The 19403-nt window shown below is 40.1% G+C and overlaps 1 protein-coding gene across 1 annotated transcript in view; it reads left to right on the top strand.

Annotated features, from left to right (window-relative positions):
• The window catches only part of NECAB1 (N-terminal EF-hand calcium binding protein 1), a 187480-nt gene that overhangs the window by 96166 nt on the left and 71911 nt on the right, over window positions 1–19403 (top strand). The window contains exon 5 of the mRNA XM_007517358.3: window positions 2985–3082. Within this exon, the coding sequence (XP_007517420.1) occupies window positions 2985–3082 (98 nt within the window). The remainder of the gene's footprint in view (window positions 1–2984; window positions 3083–19403) is intronic.

The following is a 19403-nucleotide window of genomic DNA, read 5'->3' as shown; positions in this document are numbered from 1 at the left end:
TTCTTCTTCTTTTCACTTGTTTTTCATCAGGGTTATCACTTGGGGCTTGGTGGCTGCACAGCTCCACCATAGGTTTTTCTTCTGATGGAGGGTAAGAGAAAGAAAGAAGTAAAGAGAAGGAAAGGATGTAGGGGGAGAGATACAAAGAGAAAGCACTATACAGTGTAATACCGTACTGCCACTCTTGAAGCTTTCTCCTTGCAGGTGAAGACCAGGGTGTTGAACTTAGGTCCTCACACATGGCGGAGTGTGCACTTCACTGGATGAACCACCACCTGGCCCCAGTTAGCATTTTATCAGTCATGATGTACTGAATATCTTTGAAAATATATTTTGCTTTCTGACAGTTACCTTGGTTAATATGTTTATAAACTATGTTCTATTCTTTTTTTCTTTATATGTTTTCTTTACTTAAAATAAACCATGCATTCTTAAATGTACAATGCAGTTTTTTTATGTTCTTGCCCATGGAATACACAGTAGGGTTTCCATTAAATTCTTTCATTTGCCTAGGAAGTTATTCTAGTTTCCAAGGAACAAAAGTTTTAAAGAATCAGTATTTGTTGTGGATATTTTTTCTAACTGTATGATTTAGGGATATGCCCAGCCCACAGTATAAACAACATGATTCAAATGAGAGACATGATAGCAAGAATAAAACCTTAATCCAAAGTCAGCCTATTAGAACCATCACTGATCCTCTTTCCTGCTTGCTACATTTTGGGCTGTGCAGATAAACTGTTTCAACTCCCACTCCTACCTACTCCCACCTCTTTAGAATGATTTGTGTTCCTTATTCTGTGATGAAAACACTTCTAGAAATTGAGGCTACTCTCATCTCTCTCCAAATGTCACAAACATTCATTCACCAGGGCTTCCACAGTATATTCAGGATAATCTTTTTAAGAGGAACATTCAAGGACCTCACGGTCTTTCCTGAAAGTATCCCATGGTTGCCTATTACTCACAGTGATTCTCACAATGAATCTGCACCATAATTTCCTGCCAGAGTCTATAAAAATAAGTAATGATTCCTTGGCCCCACCCCAAGGATTTTTACTTATTAAAGTCATGGCATTTGTTTCTAACGAATACTCTAGAATGGTGTTTTTTAAGCTTGAATATGCCTGCAAATGAGCAGAAGGCTTATGAAAAATCAGATTCACTGGGGAGATGAGTCAGTAGAAACTGAACTAATCCCCATATGACTGTATGCTTCAAAGGAGTTTAGCTCATTGTGGGCTCTTATTCTTTTAATGCATTTTTCCTAATTGCTAGGTCCTGTTGTATAAATTAAGGATTCAGTCAATCAGTGGATACCATCTACATACAAGGACCATTATAGATAAATACCCATGAATAGATAGATATAAGTTCTGGGACTGACAGAGTAGCTCACTTTGATAGTGTGCTTGCTTGCCTTGTGGACAACCCAGGATTGTGTCAAGCCCCCACCATATTGGAGGAGGCTTTGGTGTTATGACCTCTTTACCTCTCTCCCTCTTTCTTTTTCTCTCTGGTAATCTGGACAAATCAACTAGAGCAGTGAAGCTCTGAAAATAACTACCCCCTCCCCTGTCGTTTTCGACGGGTTAGGTTGTTTTCACCGGGCTGGCTTCACGGGCAGGTAACAGACGACCAGGGACTCATAGTTGAGCTGTAGGCAGTATCTTTTTATTCATGCAGGACGCAGCACAATCTAAGACGAGCTAAGCTAAACTCAAAGTACAGTACTGTGAAACTCACAATGCTGTCTTTATATATACTTGCCAAGTAAGGTGGAAACGGGATGTGACATAGAGAGGATGGAGAGAAAAGTGACTGGTGAAAATCAGGGTGTGATAAAGAAGGGATCAGGGTGTGACAAGGAGGGGGGTGGAGCAAAAACATATCATGAAACTGGGGATTGAACCAATGCCCTGGAGGGAGGTGCTTGTTAACAGCGGTTATGTAAATAAAATAGTGTTAAGCAGGGAGGATTTAAGCCAAATGAAACAGAAGGGGTCTCATGCATACCAACACTCCCCCCCAAAATATTCAAATTTATGGCAGTATTTTGTTGTTTACTTAACTTTTGTAAATATACATTTTACTTAAATCGTTCAGAGGGAAAACACTACTTATTGTACATTATAGTCGATACGTAACTATTGTATACAAATCTGTCACAATTGGCAATGTTATCTTGGAGACATAGTTCATTTAGTATATAAAAAAGATTCCAGTTCTGGCTGAGTAGATTTAAGATGGGCTTGAGATGCTACATTCTGTAGTGTTTGTTTCACTTCCTTCAAGAAATACTTGTCTGTTACCAGGTTCAGCCTCTTGGTGTCACATGGACTTGAGGTACTCTGGCTTCTCTCTCTCTCTCTCATATATATATATATAATATAAAATAAATCTTTTAAAAAGTATTGGCAGGTAGGAAAAATATCTCACTTGGATAGTGTACTATTTTGCCAAGTATATGACCCAGTGACCCAGGTTTGAGTCTAACCACCACTGCAGTGGAGGAAGCAGCTTCATTGCTGTGTTCTCTCCCTCTCCCTCTCCCTCTCCCTCTCCCTCTCCCTCTCCCTCTCCCTCTCCCTCTCCCTCTCCCTCTCCCTCTCCCTCTCCCTCTCCCTCTCCCTCTCCCTCTCCCTCTCCCTCTCCCTCTCCCTCTCCCTCTCCCTCTCCCTCCTCCAGGGTTATCACTGGGGCTTGGTGCCTGCACTATGAATCCACTACTCCTGTGGCCATATTTTTGATTTTTTGGATAGGATAGAGAGAAATTGGGAGGGGAGGGGAATATAGAGAGGGAGAGAGAAAAATAGACACCCGCAGAACTGCTTCACTGCTCATTTGAAAACTCTCCAGTTTTCTTTCATAACTGTCATTTGTTTTACTGATTTATGGAGCAAATCGGTTACTGTTTCATTATTTTGTGCGTGTGATTAATTAAATGGAAACGTGAATGCATTTCATCTTTTTTTACTTTTCAGAATATTTTTCTCAGCACTTGGGCGAATATGAGCATGTCCTGGCGGCACTTGAAGACCTAAATCTTTCCATCCTGAAGGCAATGAGTAAAACAAAAAAAGTAAGGAAATGTTTGTCTGTTTTCTATAATACCTCTTGGAATTTTTTTTTCCTTGAAAAATCTTATCTGTCCCCTAATAAGAACATACTGTGTTTTTATTGCTATTTTTCCCCCTTGATACTGAATAAACTGTTGCAGTCACTCACTAATTACCAGATACTGTTTCATACTGTGAATATGCAGAACTGTTCAAGCAGCTCTTACTTTGGTGGAGAGACAAGTTATGAACAGTCACAGTATAGCAAAACAGAGAAGCACAAACCTAATTCATCTGGAGGAGATGATGTCTGAGCAGTTAGAGATAAAGGAAGTGATTAAGGCCATGCACAGAACCAAATATGAGAAGCAGCATGTGAAGACACCCTGTGTCACTAGGGCCAGAAGGTGTTCAAGGGAATACATGTGGTTGATAAAGCTAAAGTACAGGGACCAAAGAGACATCTTAGCCAGTCAGGTGCTTAAGTTGCTGTGCATGTAGCCCAGGTTCAAACCTGGCACCGTATAAAAGGTGTAGAGACAATGGAGGAGGCATTGGAGCTATGGTCTCTATTAATGAATGAATACATGAATGAAAAATTGACCTAGAATGATGAAATTGCACATGCACAAGGCCTTCGGGATGGACACACAGACACACACACACACACACACACACACACACACACACACGCACGTGCACATGAGCAACACAAGAACAGCAGGCTGGAAGATGCTGGTGTGGTAGGGAGGGGCCCACACCTCTCATCTTTAAATTTCTTTTTTTATTTATCATTTATTGGATAGAGACAGAAATTGAGAAGGGAGTGAGAGATAGAGAGGGAGAGAGACAGAGAGACCCCTGCAGCTCTACTTCACCACTTGTGAAGCTTTCCCCCTGCAGGTGGGGACTAGGGCCTTGAACCGGGGTCCTTGAGCATTGTAACACTTGACCAGGTGTACCACCACCCGGCCCCTCTTATTACCTTTTTGACAAACCTAAACCTGTATCCTCAAAGCAGGTAAATGAGCCACTAATTTAAGCAGAGACATGAAAACACGTGTAGTTTTTGAAGAAAAAAAAAACTGTATAGGAATTAGTTTGAGGATGTGAGGGCGATCTGGCTGCAACATTTGTCACCCCATTGATCGCCAGGGTTGATTCAGCTGATATGGCTGGCTAGGTGGGTGTCCCTTTCCTCCCTCACCGCTCCATGTGTGTCCTTCCTGAAGCTGCGCACTCGGTCAAAGAGGACGACCTTCCCCTAATAGAGACGGACCGATCTTTGGCTGAGGGTATACGAGTAGAGTAGCTGTACTCCCCTGCTAGAACTTCCAAACAAGCTCTCAAGGAATTAGTTTGTAATTAAAATGGAAATTACTGCTAATAGCAATGGCACACTAACCCAGATGTCCCACTGATAAGATGTTAGTAGTTTGGAAGTACTGGCAAAGAAACACGCTTTTGAGATTATATCCACGGAACATGGAGAAGGAGTCTATGAGGTGGAAGAGAGAAGGAAGTGTTTGAGACAAATCCCAGTATTTAAAACTTGTGTACCTCTTTTAGGCCTTTTTTTTTTCTTTTCTAATATCAGGACCTAAGAAAGTTCTTGTCTGACCACTTTATTGAAAAGAGGTCATCTTTATTATATAGTACCTTAGTTGTTCTTGCTGGCAATTATCTGCATGAATAACTATGTGCTTTCTCATTTGTTGTCTGTGAGGAGGGAGAAATGGCACTTTTTCTAGAATACCTAGAGTGTACACAGCACAGGACCTGATGATTTAAAATCAATCAATAAAAATAAATTGATTAAGCAAACACCTATACAGCTCCAAAAGCTAAACATTTTGCTCCTGAAAGAAAAGCTGCTTTGAAATCCACTTAAGAAACTTTGAAATTTCATTTAAAAAAGGAAAACTAGGGGCTGGTTGGTGATGTAGTTGGTTGAGCATACATGTTATGAGGAAAGACCCTGGTTGAAGCCCCAACTCCCCACCTACAGGGGGAAGCTTCATGAGCAGTGAAGCAGGTCTGCAGGTGTCTGTCTTTCTCTCTTCCTCTCTATCTCCCCTTCCCCTCTCAGATTCTCTCTATCCTATTAAATAAAATAGAAAGAAAAAAAAAAGTAGCCACAGGAGTGGTAGATTCCTTGTGCTGACACTGAGCCCCAGTGATAATCCTGGTAGCATAAATAAATAAATGAATAAATAGTGGTCCGGGAGGTGGCACAGTGGATAAAGCATTGGATTCTCAAGCATGTTCAGTCCCCGGCAAAACATGTACCAGAGTGATGTCTGGTTCTTTCTCTCTCTCCTCCTATCTTTCTCATTAATAAATAAATAAATAAATTATTCAAATAAATAGCAAGTACATGATCTTCCAAATTTTCTCACAAATCTGCACCAAAATTTATTTCTTTTCCTTGTGTTGTTAATACAGTGAGTCACTATGAGTTTTAAATCCAGGTTGACCGATTATTTCACTCTCTAAGATAGAAAAATTTTTCAAGGTACTGACCCTTAAAAACACATTTTATTCATCCTATCATACTTCCTAATCAAGGAAAAAGTGATTGGTTGAAAAAAATGGAAAGTGAAAATGTTTAAAAATAAACTTGGAAAAAATTATTTGTGTTCTAGCTCAAAGATGAATAAATTGCAAGAGTTTTGACTTTTATTTTTAAAGTCACTGTTGAATTGACATCTTCTCTATACTGTCTAGCACCATGAGCCCTTGAGAGTAAGAAATACAACTTTTTTTTGAGAGTCTATATATTTTTACATAGATGAAAAGTTTTGTCACAGCAGGAAGGACTGACTGTTCTAGGATTTAAAGAAAAAATAAAATGCAAGCCATTTGGGGTCCATCTTAAGTGACAGTACATCTGTGTGCTGTATTGGAGAATGGATAAAATGTGTTCCAATTGCTGAACTTAAACTCCAGGAGGTAACTCAGAATAGAGAGAGTTAGTCATCATTATTTTCCCATCCTTGTTGTTAAAATTTTTGGACGGCTCTTGCCGGCCGGTCTAGCTTCACTGGCGGGTAACAGAGACGCGGAGACAACGGCTGGGCAGGGAAGCTGTATTTCTTTATTCAGGAACAACGATTCACAAACTAAGACAAACTAATCACCAAACAGAACTCAGCTGTCTCTTTGCGGCGGCGCAAGCACTCTTTCTTTTTCTCTGGAACTCTGAAACTCTCGAACTCCGGAACTCAGGAACTCTCCAACTCTGGCACTCTCGAACTCAGGAACCCTCTCCCGGGGTTCCTCTGGGGCGGGGCCAAGCAGGCCCGCGAAATTAGCAGGCCTGATTCAATTCTCTTGGCGGGGGGAGGGCTAGGACAAACCAATATAAAGCATACGACAATTCCCCCTTTTCTTTTTAACTAAATGACTATAGTATCAAGGGTGTGGGGTGAACAGAAACCTATATCGTACAGGCATTTTTTTTTTTAAAAGAAACTGGCACAAACTAAACTTTATCAGCTTAAAAAAGAACATTTTTTGCCTCTGGGGGCAATTGCATGGGGGCGGGGAACGGCCTAGGGTCCCACAGGCAGCTGGCTGCAACTTACTTACTATGAAACAAAACTTGTTATTAGCATATCTACTGCAGGATCCAACGTTTCTAATAGAGAAGGAATTTGAGACTTTTACATATCAACAACGTCTTTTAACCTTTTGTTACATCCATTCAAGATGGAGACACACCCTAGGTGTGGACCGGAGAGGAAACCTCAGGCATGAGAATAATTAGCATAGCCATTGTGCGATCTACCATTTCTAATAGAGAAGGTAGTGTTTTACATATCAACAAGTCTATTTAACCTTTTGTTTAGACCAACTTAGTTAAAATATATTGATTGTTAACTAATTTTTACCTTAGACTTTAAATGTAAGTTGATTTTATCTTTATGAGAATTATATTGAAAACCTTTTTCATTTAACTTTGACTAGTAAGAATTTAGCCTTAAAGCTACTGTTTATCAAACTTTAAACATACACATAAACATGGTCATTAATACACAAGGAGAGAAACCTTTGTTACGAAGACATGTCATTTTAAACACGAATTTAAGTCTGTACTGTCTTAGTGGTTGGGGGGGGTCACCATTCGGAGGTGGCTTCCCACACAGCTTTACTTCTAGGAATTGCAGGTTGCAATCTCTGCACAAGTCTCTGCGTACTCCAGCTTGTCTGTCTTCAGACCGGACCGGCGGCTGGAGATCTCGTGTGCCCAGTTTCGGCAGGGAGCCCGGGGGTCCGGGAGGCCCGGGATGGTTCCAGAATTCATAGAAAGAGGGCAGGTAGGCCAGTTTTGCAGAAGGCGTGGGCCTAGGTGCCCAGGGGTGGCGGCCATGATAGGCCGCCGCGGCCCTGCCCCATGGCCCTGCCATGTCTGCTGCCCTGCTCGCAGTGGCCGAGCAGCGTGGAGGGATCACACGTCCAGTGCCCTGCACCACGCGGTGGAGAGCCGGCTCCTGTGGGCTGGCCTCAGGCTCTTGCATGTTGGCCTCGGGCTCCAGCATGTTGGCCTCGGGCTCCAGCATGTTGGCATCGGGCTCTAGCGAGCTGGCATCGGGCTCTTGCATGGTGGCGTAGGCCTCCTGTGGGCTGTGGGGCTGCGGGGCTGCGGGCGCGGTGCGTGGGGTTGTCTGGGAGCAGCCGGCTGGCTGGCTGTTTAACCAGGTGGAAACGGCAGCTCCGCACCTTGCCTCCCGCCCGCTGGCTCTTCCCGCTGGCTGTTCTGAGTTCGCCCGAGCGAGTGGAAACCACAGAGTGGTCCAGAGATAAATGTTCCAGAAACAGCAAAACAGTCTCGTGAAGAAAGAGCAGAGGCCTTTGGAGATCTCTTCACAAGCAGAAGAGAAGGCCATCGTGCATAGGTAGCCAAATTGTCTTTACTTATCTGAGAGATGCGCAGGTCAGGTCCACGTGGGCGCCATTTGTTGTTAAAATTTTTGGAGGCTCTTGCCGGCCTGGCTTGCTTCACAGCGGGTAACAGAGATGCGGAGACAAAGGCTGGGCAGGGAAGCTGTATTTCTTTATTCAGGAACAACGATTTATAAACTAAGACAAACTAATCACCAAACAGAACTCTGCTGTCTCTTTGCGGCGTTGCAAGCACTCTTTCTTTTACTCTGGAACTCAGGAACCCAGGAACTCTGTCTCTCTGGGACTCTCTCTTACTCTGTAACTCTGAAACTCTCGAACTCAAAAACTCCGTCACTCTCGAACTCAGGAACCCTCTCTCTGGGTTCCTTGGGGCGGGGCCAAGCAGGCCAGCGGAATTAATTGGACTGATCCAATTCTCTTGGCGGGGGAGGGCTAGAACCAACCAATGTAAAGCATACAACAATTTTAACAACACATCCTACTCACTTAGCTTCAACCCTTTGATAGATCCTCAAGCGCTACCTGCATTTCTTTTCTTTGATTATTTTTCAGAGCAAACATCATAGTTCAGATTCATAATGATCATGTGAAAGCCCAGACATGAGCTAAAACCAGAACTACCTATCCAACTCTGGAGTTTCACAAAAAGGAATGGGTTTATAGACAACAATGGGTTTGCTGTTTTGCTTTTCTGCTTTCTACAGTGAGGTCATAAGATAAACTTACATCTTCAGTGTGCATTTGCAAATGTATTATTCAGATACTCAAGCAAAAATATTCATCTTGTGCTAAGTGATGTATATATGTATATTTTCCTGTTTATTTGGTCAAGCTTATGATGAGGTTAGCATAGTTAACATGAAGAATGAGAGTGATATGTCCTAAAAATAACTTAGGATATAATAGTTATCTTGCTGAGTGCACCCGGGAGAATTAAAATATATAGTGGTTGGAAAAACTATGGCATATTCTTCTATGCAAAAATGCATCATGGCTTTTCCAACAAATATATATCCTGAAAATGAATTTCAAACAAGTATATCTGCCTTTACTTTACTCATTAAGGGGAAAATGAAAAAAAGTTATCCTACGCTTCATAGCAACCATAGGAAAACATGGTACAAAAAATTTGACATCCCATTTGTTCTTTGAGATAATCTTTTATGCATATATGTTCAGGGAAGAGAAGGGCAATACTAATTCTGGGGCATGGAAAATAGCAGAGATGTGTGAAGATTGTAAACTTAGTACAACGGGAGAGAAGCCCTATGTTAGGTCTATGTCTTAGAATCCTTCTGGGAACCAGACAGTGGTGCACCATGTTAAACACACACAACGACCATAGTCAAGGACCCAGGTTTGAGTCTCCATCTCCGCCTACAAGGGGGGATACTTCACAAGCTGTGAAGTAGGTCTGCAGGTGTTTCTGTCTCTTTTCCTGTCTACCTTCTCTTCCTCACTCACTTTTCCTCTGTCCTGTCAAATAAAATAGAAAGGAAAAAGAGAGCAAGGGGGATGGCCTCCAGCAGCAGTGGATTTGTAATGTAGACATTGAGCCTCAGTGATAGCTCTGGTAGCAGTGATAGGTAGATAGATTCCACCCCCACCCACCCCCACCTCACCACCATTATCTAGACTCCTGTTCAATGCTGGCCAGAGAGGCTCAACCCCTTGGAGAGGCTATCCCATTAACTCACGGGAACATGGTTCTCAGGAGACGTGTTGTTCTACCGGAGTCCATGTATGTACTGATTGAATTGGAATGAAGAATGCTGGCCAGAGAAACTTGTGGGCAGGGAAGAATTCTATCCAAGAACAGAGACCTGACCTAATTGTTGTGTTACTTGTGGGTTATTTAAAGTTAGGGTGAGACTTCTCTGAGGTTACTGGTATAGGGTCCAGAGTTGGTGATTAGTTTAGGCAAGCATCAGAGTGGTATCTAGGAAACTAGGAGAGACAGAACTTACCATACATTCTGGGCAGGCTAAGGACTTGGATGGGTACTTACCTCGAAGCCACATGGTCTGTTCTTTGTCACCATTGCTGCACTTGTGCCAAGCCTACCCTAAAGCAAGTTACCAGACAAGATCCAATTTCTCTTCTCCCTATCAGCTTAGGGCTCCAGTGGCTATGAACAAAAAGGGAATGAAGCATAATCATGGATACCAGCAAATATTTACATAATGCCTTAGAATTCTCCATGTACTTTAATATGCTATTTCATTTCTTCTTCCTGAGAAGAAGTATATATAGAACTAAGTCACAGAGTCATTAGTTGGTTTAGATGGACCAGTATCATAAAGCCGGATTTTATCCAAATGATTCTCACTTAATTTTTTAAAGGTTATTGTGGTTCTAACATATTACAAATTTGCAACTAAAATTTTATCATGACATGAAATATTTCTGGGGTTAGATGTTTCCTCTTTGAAGCAATTGAAGCTCTTCAGAAGCTAAACACTTTTCATCTTCTTTACTAAAGTTATCTTCAGGTTTTTTGTTTGTTTGTTTTGTTTTTTGCTTTAGGCAATTGAGCAGAGTTTAGTATGTGAAGAATACTTGAAGAAAATTATAGACAGAAGCAGGTAGTAATTAAATTCAGAAGTATTAATTAAATACAGGGTTTTTTTATTGTTCCATAAGCAAAACTACATGTAAGGAAGTGCATGTAACTTAAAATACACATTTTATTGCCATCATATTAATGGATGAAACTTTAGTTAGGAAACAAGGGGAGTTCTAGGCCTTGTCAAACAAAGAGTACTTAGCTTTTTACTTATTATTAAAGAGAAAAATATTCAAGACAAAAGCTAATATGCAAATGTTATGCATGTAGAAACTATTGTATTTACTGTCGAATGTAAAACATTAATTCCCCAATAAAGAAAATTTTTTAAAAAGGCAAAAAAAAAAAAAAGCTAATATGCTCCAGAACAATAAACAAATACACTGATGGCCTTGTAAGCTGTGGGTAGATGTACAGAGAACACAGAAGCAGGCCAGTGAAAAAGCTGACTTGGATACTTTGCTGCTTTGCCTTGTGTGTGATTCAGTTTTGAATCTAGCCTCCCACCACATTGAATGAAGCTTCAGTGTTGTGGTCTCTCTCACACTGCATCCCTGCCCTCCCCTCCATATATATAAATTAGTGTTTGAATACTTAGGATATGTATGTATATACACATATACATACATATCCTAAGTATTCAAACACTTATTTTTTAGCAGTTTATTTTTATCCATTTACTCAAAATGCCACACTTACATTTGCTAAATATGTATGTTCAAATTTGCATGAGAGCTCACTGGCCTGTTCTACTGATGAAACTGACTGCTAATATCGCTTACCATTATTTTAACTCTTTTTAAAAAATATTTATTTCCTTTTTGTTGCCCTTGTTTTTTATTGTTGTTGTAGCTATTGTTGATGTCAGCGTTGTTGAATAGGACAAACAGAGATGGAGAGAGATGGGGAAGACAGAGAGGAGGAAAGACAGACACCTGCATACCTGCTTCACTGCCTGTGAAGCAAACCCCTGCAGGTGGGGAGCTGGGGGCTTGAACCGGTATCCTTACACCAGTCCTTGCACTTCACGTCATGTGCGCTTAACCCACTGTGCTACCACCCGACTCCCTATTTTAACTCTTAAATATTGGTATATTTTAAAATATGAGACCACATAGATTCTTACCTTATCTTATTTTTCAAAAGAAGTCTTGTTTTTCCATACTTATTTGAGTTTTATAACTGTTTTTCTCCTAAGGGGGAAATTTCATGGTAATATTTTATTAGGTTTTCATTGAATTATAAATTAATTTTGTGAGTAGAAATTATCTTGGTAGAATTATACCTTTCATGCAAGTAATATCTGTTTCTTCACTTATTGAACTTCCCTTTTTACGTCATGAAATTTTGTGATTCATAGTTTCAAAACATGGCTTTTTAAGTCATTCCACAGTTACTTTCTAGTTCTGCTAATTTTCTAAACGATCTGTCACTCTCTATTCCTTACTTGATATTGGCAGCATATTGGAAATGACTGATTCCTATGTATATATTTGGTATCTACGTTAGCTACTAGTCTTTAGTAGCTACTTTATTTAGGGAAGGCCATTTGTCTTCCTTCACTTTATAGGCTTGCAGATTGAGGTGCATTTCTATGGTAGCACCAGTTCTTTAGCTTACTTACCTTCTGTTTTTCTCACAATACTTTATCCCTATTTTTTTCTTTAAGTTTTTAAATTCTTTTTTTATATATATTTATTTTTATTTATTTATTCCCTTTTGTTGCCCTTGTTGTTTTTTTATTGTTGTAGTTATTATTGTTGTCATTGTTGTTGGATAGGACAGAGAGAAATGGAGAGGGGAGGGGGAAGACAGAGAGAGAAAGATAGACACCTGCAAGACCTGTTTCACTGCTTGTGAAGCCACACCCCTGCAGGTGGGGAGCCAGGGCTTGAACCAGGATCCTTATGCGGGTCCTTGTGCTTAGCGCCACCTGCGCTTAACCCGCTGAGCTACAGCCCGACTCCCAAGTTTTTAAATTCTATTTTAATGCCATGGGATCACAACAAATTATGATCTTATTCTTTAAAATCTTTCATTTTAGAGAAGCATAAATTTTCTTCACCACCAAACACATCTTCAGAAAGGTTAACTCATAAGATGCTACAAATCCAAACTTAGAAAGCATTAGTGGAATATTATTGTTATTTGAATATATCTTGGCGTTACTCTCGATCGCATTCTGTCATTTCACGAACATCTCATAAAAACTGCAGCAAAGGTGGGCGCGAGGAATAACATCATTGCAAGACTGGCCAGCTCCTCATGGGGCACGAGCGCTTCCACACTACGATCATCATCTCTGGCATTATGCTATTCCACTGCAGAATACTGTGCCCCAGTATGGTTCCGTAGCCCCCATGTCCACTTGGTCGATTCCAAATTATATTCCTCCATGAGGATAATTTCTGGAACCATCCGTTCCACCCCGGTTCCATGGCTGCCAGTTCTTAGCAACATCGCCCCGCCAGATATTCGTCGGGATGTGGCATCATCTAAGTTCATTTCCCACGTCTACGCTCGACCGGACCTGCCAGTATACGCGGATATCTTCGCTCACCCTGTCCAACGCTTGACGTCTTGTCACCCAATCTGGTCCCCTACGCCTACACTGGACTTCTCTGTTCCAGTCTCTTGGAAACAGAGCTGGCAGTCAGCTGAGGTAAAGAACAAACACCTCATCACAGACCCCTGCAAGCGTCAACCCAGCTTTGACCTAGCACGTTATGATTGGGCCCTCCTCAATCGCTATCGAACAGGCCATGGCCGGTGCACCGCTATGTTCCATCGCTGGGGAGCCAGAGAAGATCCGAACTGCCCCTGCGGCTACAGGCAGACTATGACCCACATAGTCAATGACTGTCACCTCTCCAGATTCAAAGGAGGTCTCGAAACTTTACATCAGGCTCAACCTGATGCTGTTGACTGGCTACGGAAGAAGGGCAAAGGCTAGAAGAAGAAGATTGTTATTTGAAGAGAAGTGAAAAAGCAACATATTTAATTGCCAGTACATTGATATAAACTAGGAATGAATTTGGCATTTAAAAAAGAAGACTTTTTAATGTTCACTGAGTAGCCACATAAAATTTGAGGATGCACTTACTGATCCTCAAAAAAAAAAAAAAAAGGGCAAGATTTTAATACAGTAGAAAAGCCTGGGAGGGGGCGGGTGGTGGCACATCTTGTTGAGAGCATATGTTACAGTGCACAGAGATCCAGGTTTGAGCCTCTGTCCCCCACCTGCAGGGGGAGAGCTTTGAAAGTGGTGAAGCATTGTTGCAGGTGTCTCTCTGACTCGCCCTTTCTATCACCCCCCTTCCTCTCAATTTCTGGCTGGCTCTATCCAATAAATAAATAAAGAGAATAAAATGAAAAGAAAAAAAAAGAAAAAAGCTTTTCCTTTAAAAAAGAAAAGCCTGCAGGTAATGGCCCAACTTTCACCTTCTAAATAGGCCTTCTAAATTTCACCAGAGGCTCTCATTAAGATCCAGGAGAGGCTATGGTCTTTGGATGGAAGGGAAGGTCATGCGCTTTGCAGTTTGCCGCTTATCGCCTTGCTGTTACTTAAATGAGTACTCGTCAAGCAAATAATCTGGAATGAAGAGGATTAAAAAAATACAGTAAGTTCTTAGATCTGTAGAACATCTGGTATACCTTAGGGTCACAAGGATACCTATTAATAATTTTGTTTTCTGGTCATTTTCTATTTTCTGACAATTCTCCAACCTATCAAATCAATACTGTTCCCCTCTACCCCAGCCAGACATGAGATAATGCTCAGAAGTTTTTAAATTTATTTTCATTGTGTCATTGATCTGTGATTTTAAATATCTGTTTATTTCCTTTGTGGAAATCTTTTGTCACCTTTAAATTGCTGACTGCAATGCTTATTATGTTCTTAAAGGAACTGGGAGTTAATTTTCTACCTAATTAAGAGTGATAAGCACAAAATATGCTATATATTTAAACATAAAAGCTTATTTATTGGGGCTGGGTGGTGGTGCACATATCACAATGTGTAAAGACCCATATTCAAGCCTTCGGTCCCCACCTGCAGGAGGGAAGCTTGTAAAGCTTGAGCATACATGTTACAGTGCACAGAGACCCAGGTCCGAGCCTCCAGTCCTCACCTATAGGAGGAAAGCTTTGCAAGTGGTGAAACAGTGCTGCAGGTGTCTCTGTCTCTCTCCCTGTTAATCCCTTCTCCCTTCTAAATTTCTCTCTCTATCCAAACTAAAGATTTAAAAAATAAATACATAAAAACTTTTTTTAAAAAAAAGTTATTTATTTATTTATTTCCCCTAAGGACATAGTTCTGAAATAAACTTCATGAGATTATACACCTCTTTACAAAAACCTAATCTTTGACATGTTAAGAAGCCAGATAGAGGAAAGAGGAGAAATGTAAGCATTTCTAGAGCAATACATAACACATGATTCCTTCTGTCACGAGAACCAAATTTGATATGACTCATCTATTTTGCCTGAAGTAAAAAAAAAAAAAAATGCAGAGGAAAGAGTAAGATTTGGCTGCTTGTATTTCTCAGCTCTGACAGGCATCGAATTATTATCATTATTCTTTTCCTTTCTAGTTAGTTACTATTGCAAATGAGAAATGCTAAATATTATTGAAGATACATTAGTTCTGCCATGTCCTTATTTGAGTAGTATATTTGGAAGCACACTGAATGTGTAGAGCACTACACCTGTGCTCCCGTGTGACTGCAGGACTAGAGTGCTCATGGCGACATGGTGGTGTGTGCCATCCCCTTTGGAATGATTTATTCAGTGTTCTAATAGCAGTGCACCAGGTTCTAATAACCCTATGAATCATCCTGCAGAGTAGGAATAGTTTGGATTCTCTAGTATAGTGACAAAATGGCACACTCCTAGAATTTCTCTGGACTTGGAAAAAACAATTTTGAATTTGTTATGGGTCATCATCATTCTGGGGGGAAAAAGTGATTTTTAAATATTATCTGTTTATTTGTGTTACAGGTGGGGATTGGGAGCCTTTCAATTTGATATCGTCCCATTGGTTTATTTTTCATTTTGTCTCCTTGCAATTGGACACGTCATTAAAAATGCCTATAAAATTTAGTTGGGAAAGATTTCTGCCAATAATAATATAAAAATAACTATAAGATACAAAAAATAACCATGTACTTTTGTGAAAGTTCATGGAAGTGCTACATGTTTGAAGAATAAGTCTATTTTGGATGTTAGTAGGTGTTCAGTCTGAAAAGTAAATTAACTAGGAATTTAGGGTTCAATGGTTAAGCAACAGAGAGACATTAAAAGTTCTCTTTCTTTAATAGGGGGGAATAAAGCCAGGAGGATAGACTTCCATATGTGGGAGTCACTTAAATAGACTTTTACTTCTCTTATCATACTTATTTAATATGTCTAAAATGAGGATAATTATATTCTAGTCATAACATTGATCTTTGTTCTTTGAAAGTAAGGCTATTGTGCATATTATGGTATTATGTGCTTATGCCTGCATATGTTAATCTAGCTATATCTTAGGAATTCTGGAAAATTTTAATACTTTGAACATTAGCAGCAGTGCTTATTCTATACAGAAAAATAGGAGCCACTTTTCTAATTTTTAAAAAGGCCTTCTTGATGTGATTCTATTTTGATTAACAGTCCAAATGAATTAAACACAAAGTCAGGGTTGCCAATACTGTTTTTCTATCTGAGTGTATTTTTACATCATCTGATCCAAATGTGGTGGATAAAGACCAAGGATTTTTGGCATACAACTACTAACAAAACAGCAGTTATACAAAATGTTCAGGAAATATTTATGTAAGGGCTTTTCTTTGTTTTCTCAGGAATGTTAATAATACGCAACACATCACTCTTTTCCTCACATGGTTATATGGGATTTCTATATTCCTCTGAAAATTAATGTTTTAACTCAATGAATAGGGATAAGTGAGGAGTTCTATCACAGGTACTATCTATGCTGTGAAAAAAAATCTTGATCAGTGATTCAATCTACTATGAGCAATAATAGCTATCTTATAATATTAGCATCACAGTTTTTTAAAATAGTGTATTACTAAATGTTATACCTTTCTAACTATTTCTTTTTTTAAAATTTTTTTAATTTAAGAAAGGATTAATTAACAAAACCATAGGGTAGGAGGGGTACAATTCCACACAATTCCCACCACCCAATTTCCATATCCCACCCCCTCCCCTGATAGCTTTCCCATTCTCTATCCCTCTGGGAGCATGGACCCAGGGTCATTGTGGGTTGCAGAATTATTTCTAACGTGCAGTTTTTGGGGTTTGCATGATAGCTCATCTAGATAGTGCCCCTTCTTTGTCATGTATAAAATCCAGGTTCTAGCCCAGTCCCTACTTCACTATAGAAGGCTTTGTTGCAGTGCTATGTTGCCTTTCTCTCTGTCTTTTTAAATATTTATTTATTTTTATTATGATAGAGACTATGATGAGAGAATGGGGGAGAGGTAGAGGAAAAGAGAAAGAGATACCTGTAGCCTGCTTTCCTCCACCACTATTGAAACTTCCCCTTTGCATGTGAGGACTAGTAGTTTGAACCTTAGTCATTGTACATTGTAAATTGTGCATTTTACTGGTTATGCCATTTCCTGGTTCCACTCTCTGTCTCTATAAGAAAGAAAGTTGTCTGAGAGCAACCCCAGTGATGACTCCAAGGAAAACTCCAGAAAAAAATTTGCAGTAAAATAATATATCAATGTCCCCTTGCAATATATGCAATGTTTATGATATTATAGCAATAAGAAAAAGCATTTTAAATGGTAAGGAAATCACCCAGATGACTGTATCTCAGTGATAGGCCATTTTCATGTCTATCCTTTAGATTTTTGTTGTCTTCTGTTCTTTTTTTCTTTCCCTTGTGGTTGAGTTGAGCCCCTGATCCTCCTGTGTCCTCTGTATTCTATTGTTCACAGTCCTACTCCAGTTAACCACTATCTGGACAAGTTGGAGTCACTGGGACTCTATGGCTATCACTGTTGTCCTTTATACTGAACAAGTGTTCCTCAAAGAATTCACCATTATGCTTCCAGTGTTAGCGATAGATCAGGCCCCACCTGCTAGATAAGAGATATTTCCTCAAATCAACACTCAAACATTTGCCACAAACCTTTCAGTAGCTCCCTCTGCCCTTGTGGAAAAGTCCCAACTTTTCCAGACTAAGCATGACCTAACAAAATGTGAGCCCTCCTTTGACACCATCTGGTATCCTTGCATATTTCTCTAGTCCTACTAATTCTCAGGTCTCGCTATGTGATTTTTGTCCCAGCTGCATTTGGTTGTAGCAGTTCCCTAAGAGCCTCTTTATCTCTCTGTTTCATCTAAACTGTGTTATCTAATGGTTCTCTGGTGTGGTAGAATTCCTTTAATCTCCCCACTTTCTTTCTCTGGACTTGAGTTATCCATTTGCTATTCATCTGCCTGACTCTGTAATATTCTTAATAATATAGGGCTAGAGAGATAGCATAATGGTTAAACCAAAGACTTAACTGCCTGAGGCTCTTAGGTCCCAGGTTCAATCCCAGCACCACCAAAAGCCAGAGTTGAGCAGTGCTCTGGGCGCTCTCTCTGTCTCTCTCTCTCTGTCTCTCTCTGTCTCTCTCCATATCTCTCTCTGTCTGTCTTTCTCTGTGTATTTCTCTGTCTATCTCTCTGTCATTCTCATTAAAACAAAATGAATAAAATATCTAAAAATAAATTTAAAAAAATTTAAATAATATGACAGGACTCAGTTTACATGGCCCCTTTCGTGGGAAACCTTCTCTATGGGAGTCAAGTGCTCTTATATTTTAAAAATATCTTCTATTTATTTATTTTTGGATAGAGATAGAAAAGTTGAGAGGAGAGGGGCAGATAAAGGCAGAGAGAGAGGGGGGGGGGAGACCTGCAGCACTATTTCACCATTTGTGAAGTTTCCCCCTTGCCAGATGGGGAGCAGGGATTTTGAATCAGGTCTTTATGCACTATAATGTGTGTGCTTTACCAAGTATGCCATCCATCATTTTGCCCCTCCTAGTGCTCTCATAAGTTTTCCTGCATTTTCCCCTAGGTAGCGCCTGTCACTCTACCTACCTTGAACTTTCTTATACTGTTAAGGCTAATTAAGGCACTTCATGCACTTTTAAAAGTGTATCTTCATTCATAGGAGAGCTGCAACTTCACTGTAGATAACTACTGAACATAAATCAGTTGGAGGGAAGAAGGGCTAGGTGACTGCAATCCAGTCCTGGACAGGCTGGAAAGCCAAAGAGATTGTCTTTTTGACAATCTAGAGAGAAAGTAAGGAGGGAGCAGCTTCATGAACTTTTTTTCTTCAAGAACTGTTTCTGAACCTTGGGATGATTGACTGCCTGACAAGTGCAGCAAAAAAAAAAAAAAACTGATTTACTGATGCATTGAGTCACACTACCAGCATTTAGCCCACCTGGGTTTTGCCAGTGCTGAATGTAGTCAGGGCCCTGGGCAGCAGGCCAGATGCATTTTGTCTCACAGCTGGAGAGGGGTGGCAAATGAAAAGGATGAGCAGTAGCAGTTTTAACCATAGAGCTCATGCAGTTGTTTATTTTGTAAAGGGTGCATATATGTGTATATATAATCCTACAGATCAACATTAAGTTTTCTCACAGTTGAATTTTCTTTTTTACTTAGTCCATTATGTTGAGCTTGCTTTTAAGATGGTTTACTTCATGACACATCTTCAGTTCATGATCTTCTTTTCTGACATTTTGAAAGCTGTAACCAAGATTTTGATGTGGCAGAACATTGTAGGCGCAGGTTAGTAATAATTTTAGAGTTTCTTAGGAACAGAAGTTCATGTTCATGTTGATAATCAAGAG

Source organism: Erinaceus europaeus, chromosome 1, assembly GCF_950295315.1.
Source record: "Erinaceus europaeus chromosome 1, mEriEur2.1, whole genome shotgun sequence".
In the NCBI taxonomy this organism is placed as follows: domain Eukaryota; kingdom Metazoa; phylum Chordata; class Mammalia; order Eulipotyphla; family Erinaceidae; genus Erinaceus; species Erinaceus europaeus.
Note: the sequence above shows the minus strand (reverse complement) of the source record. Positions and strands in the feature narration are given on the sequence as shown.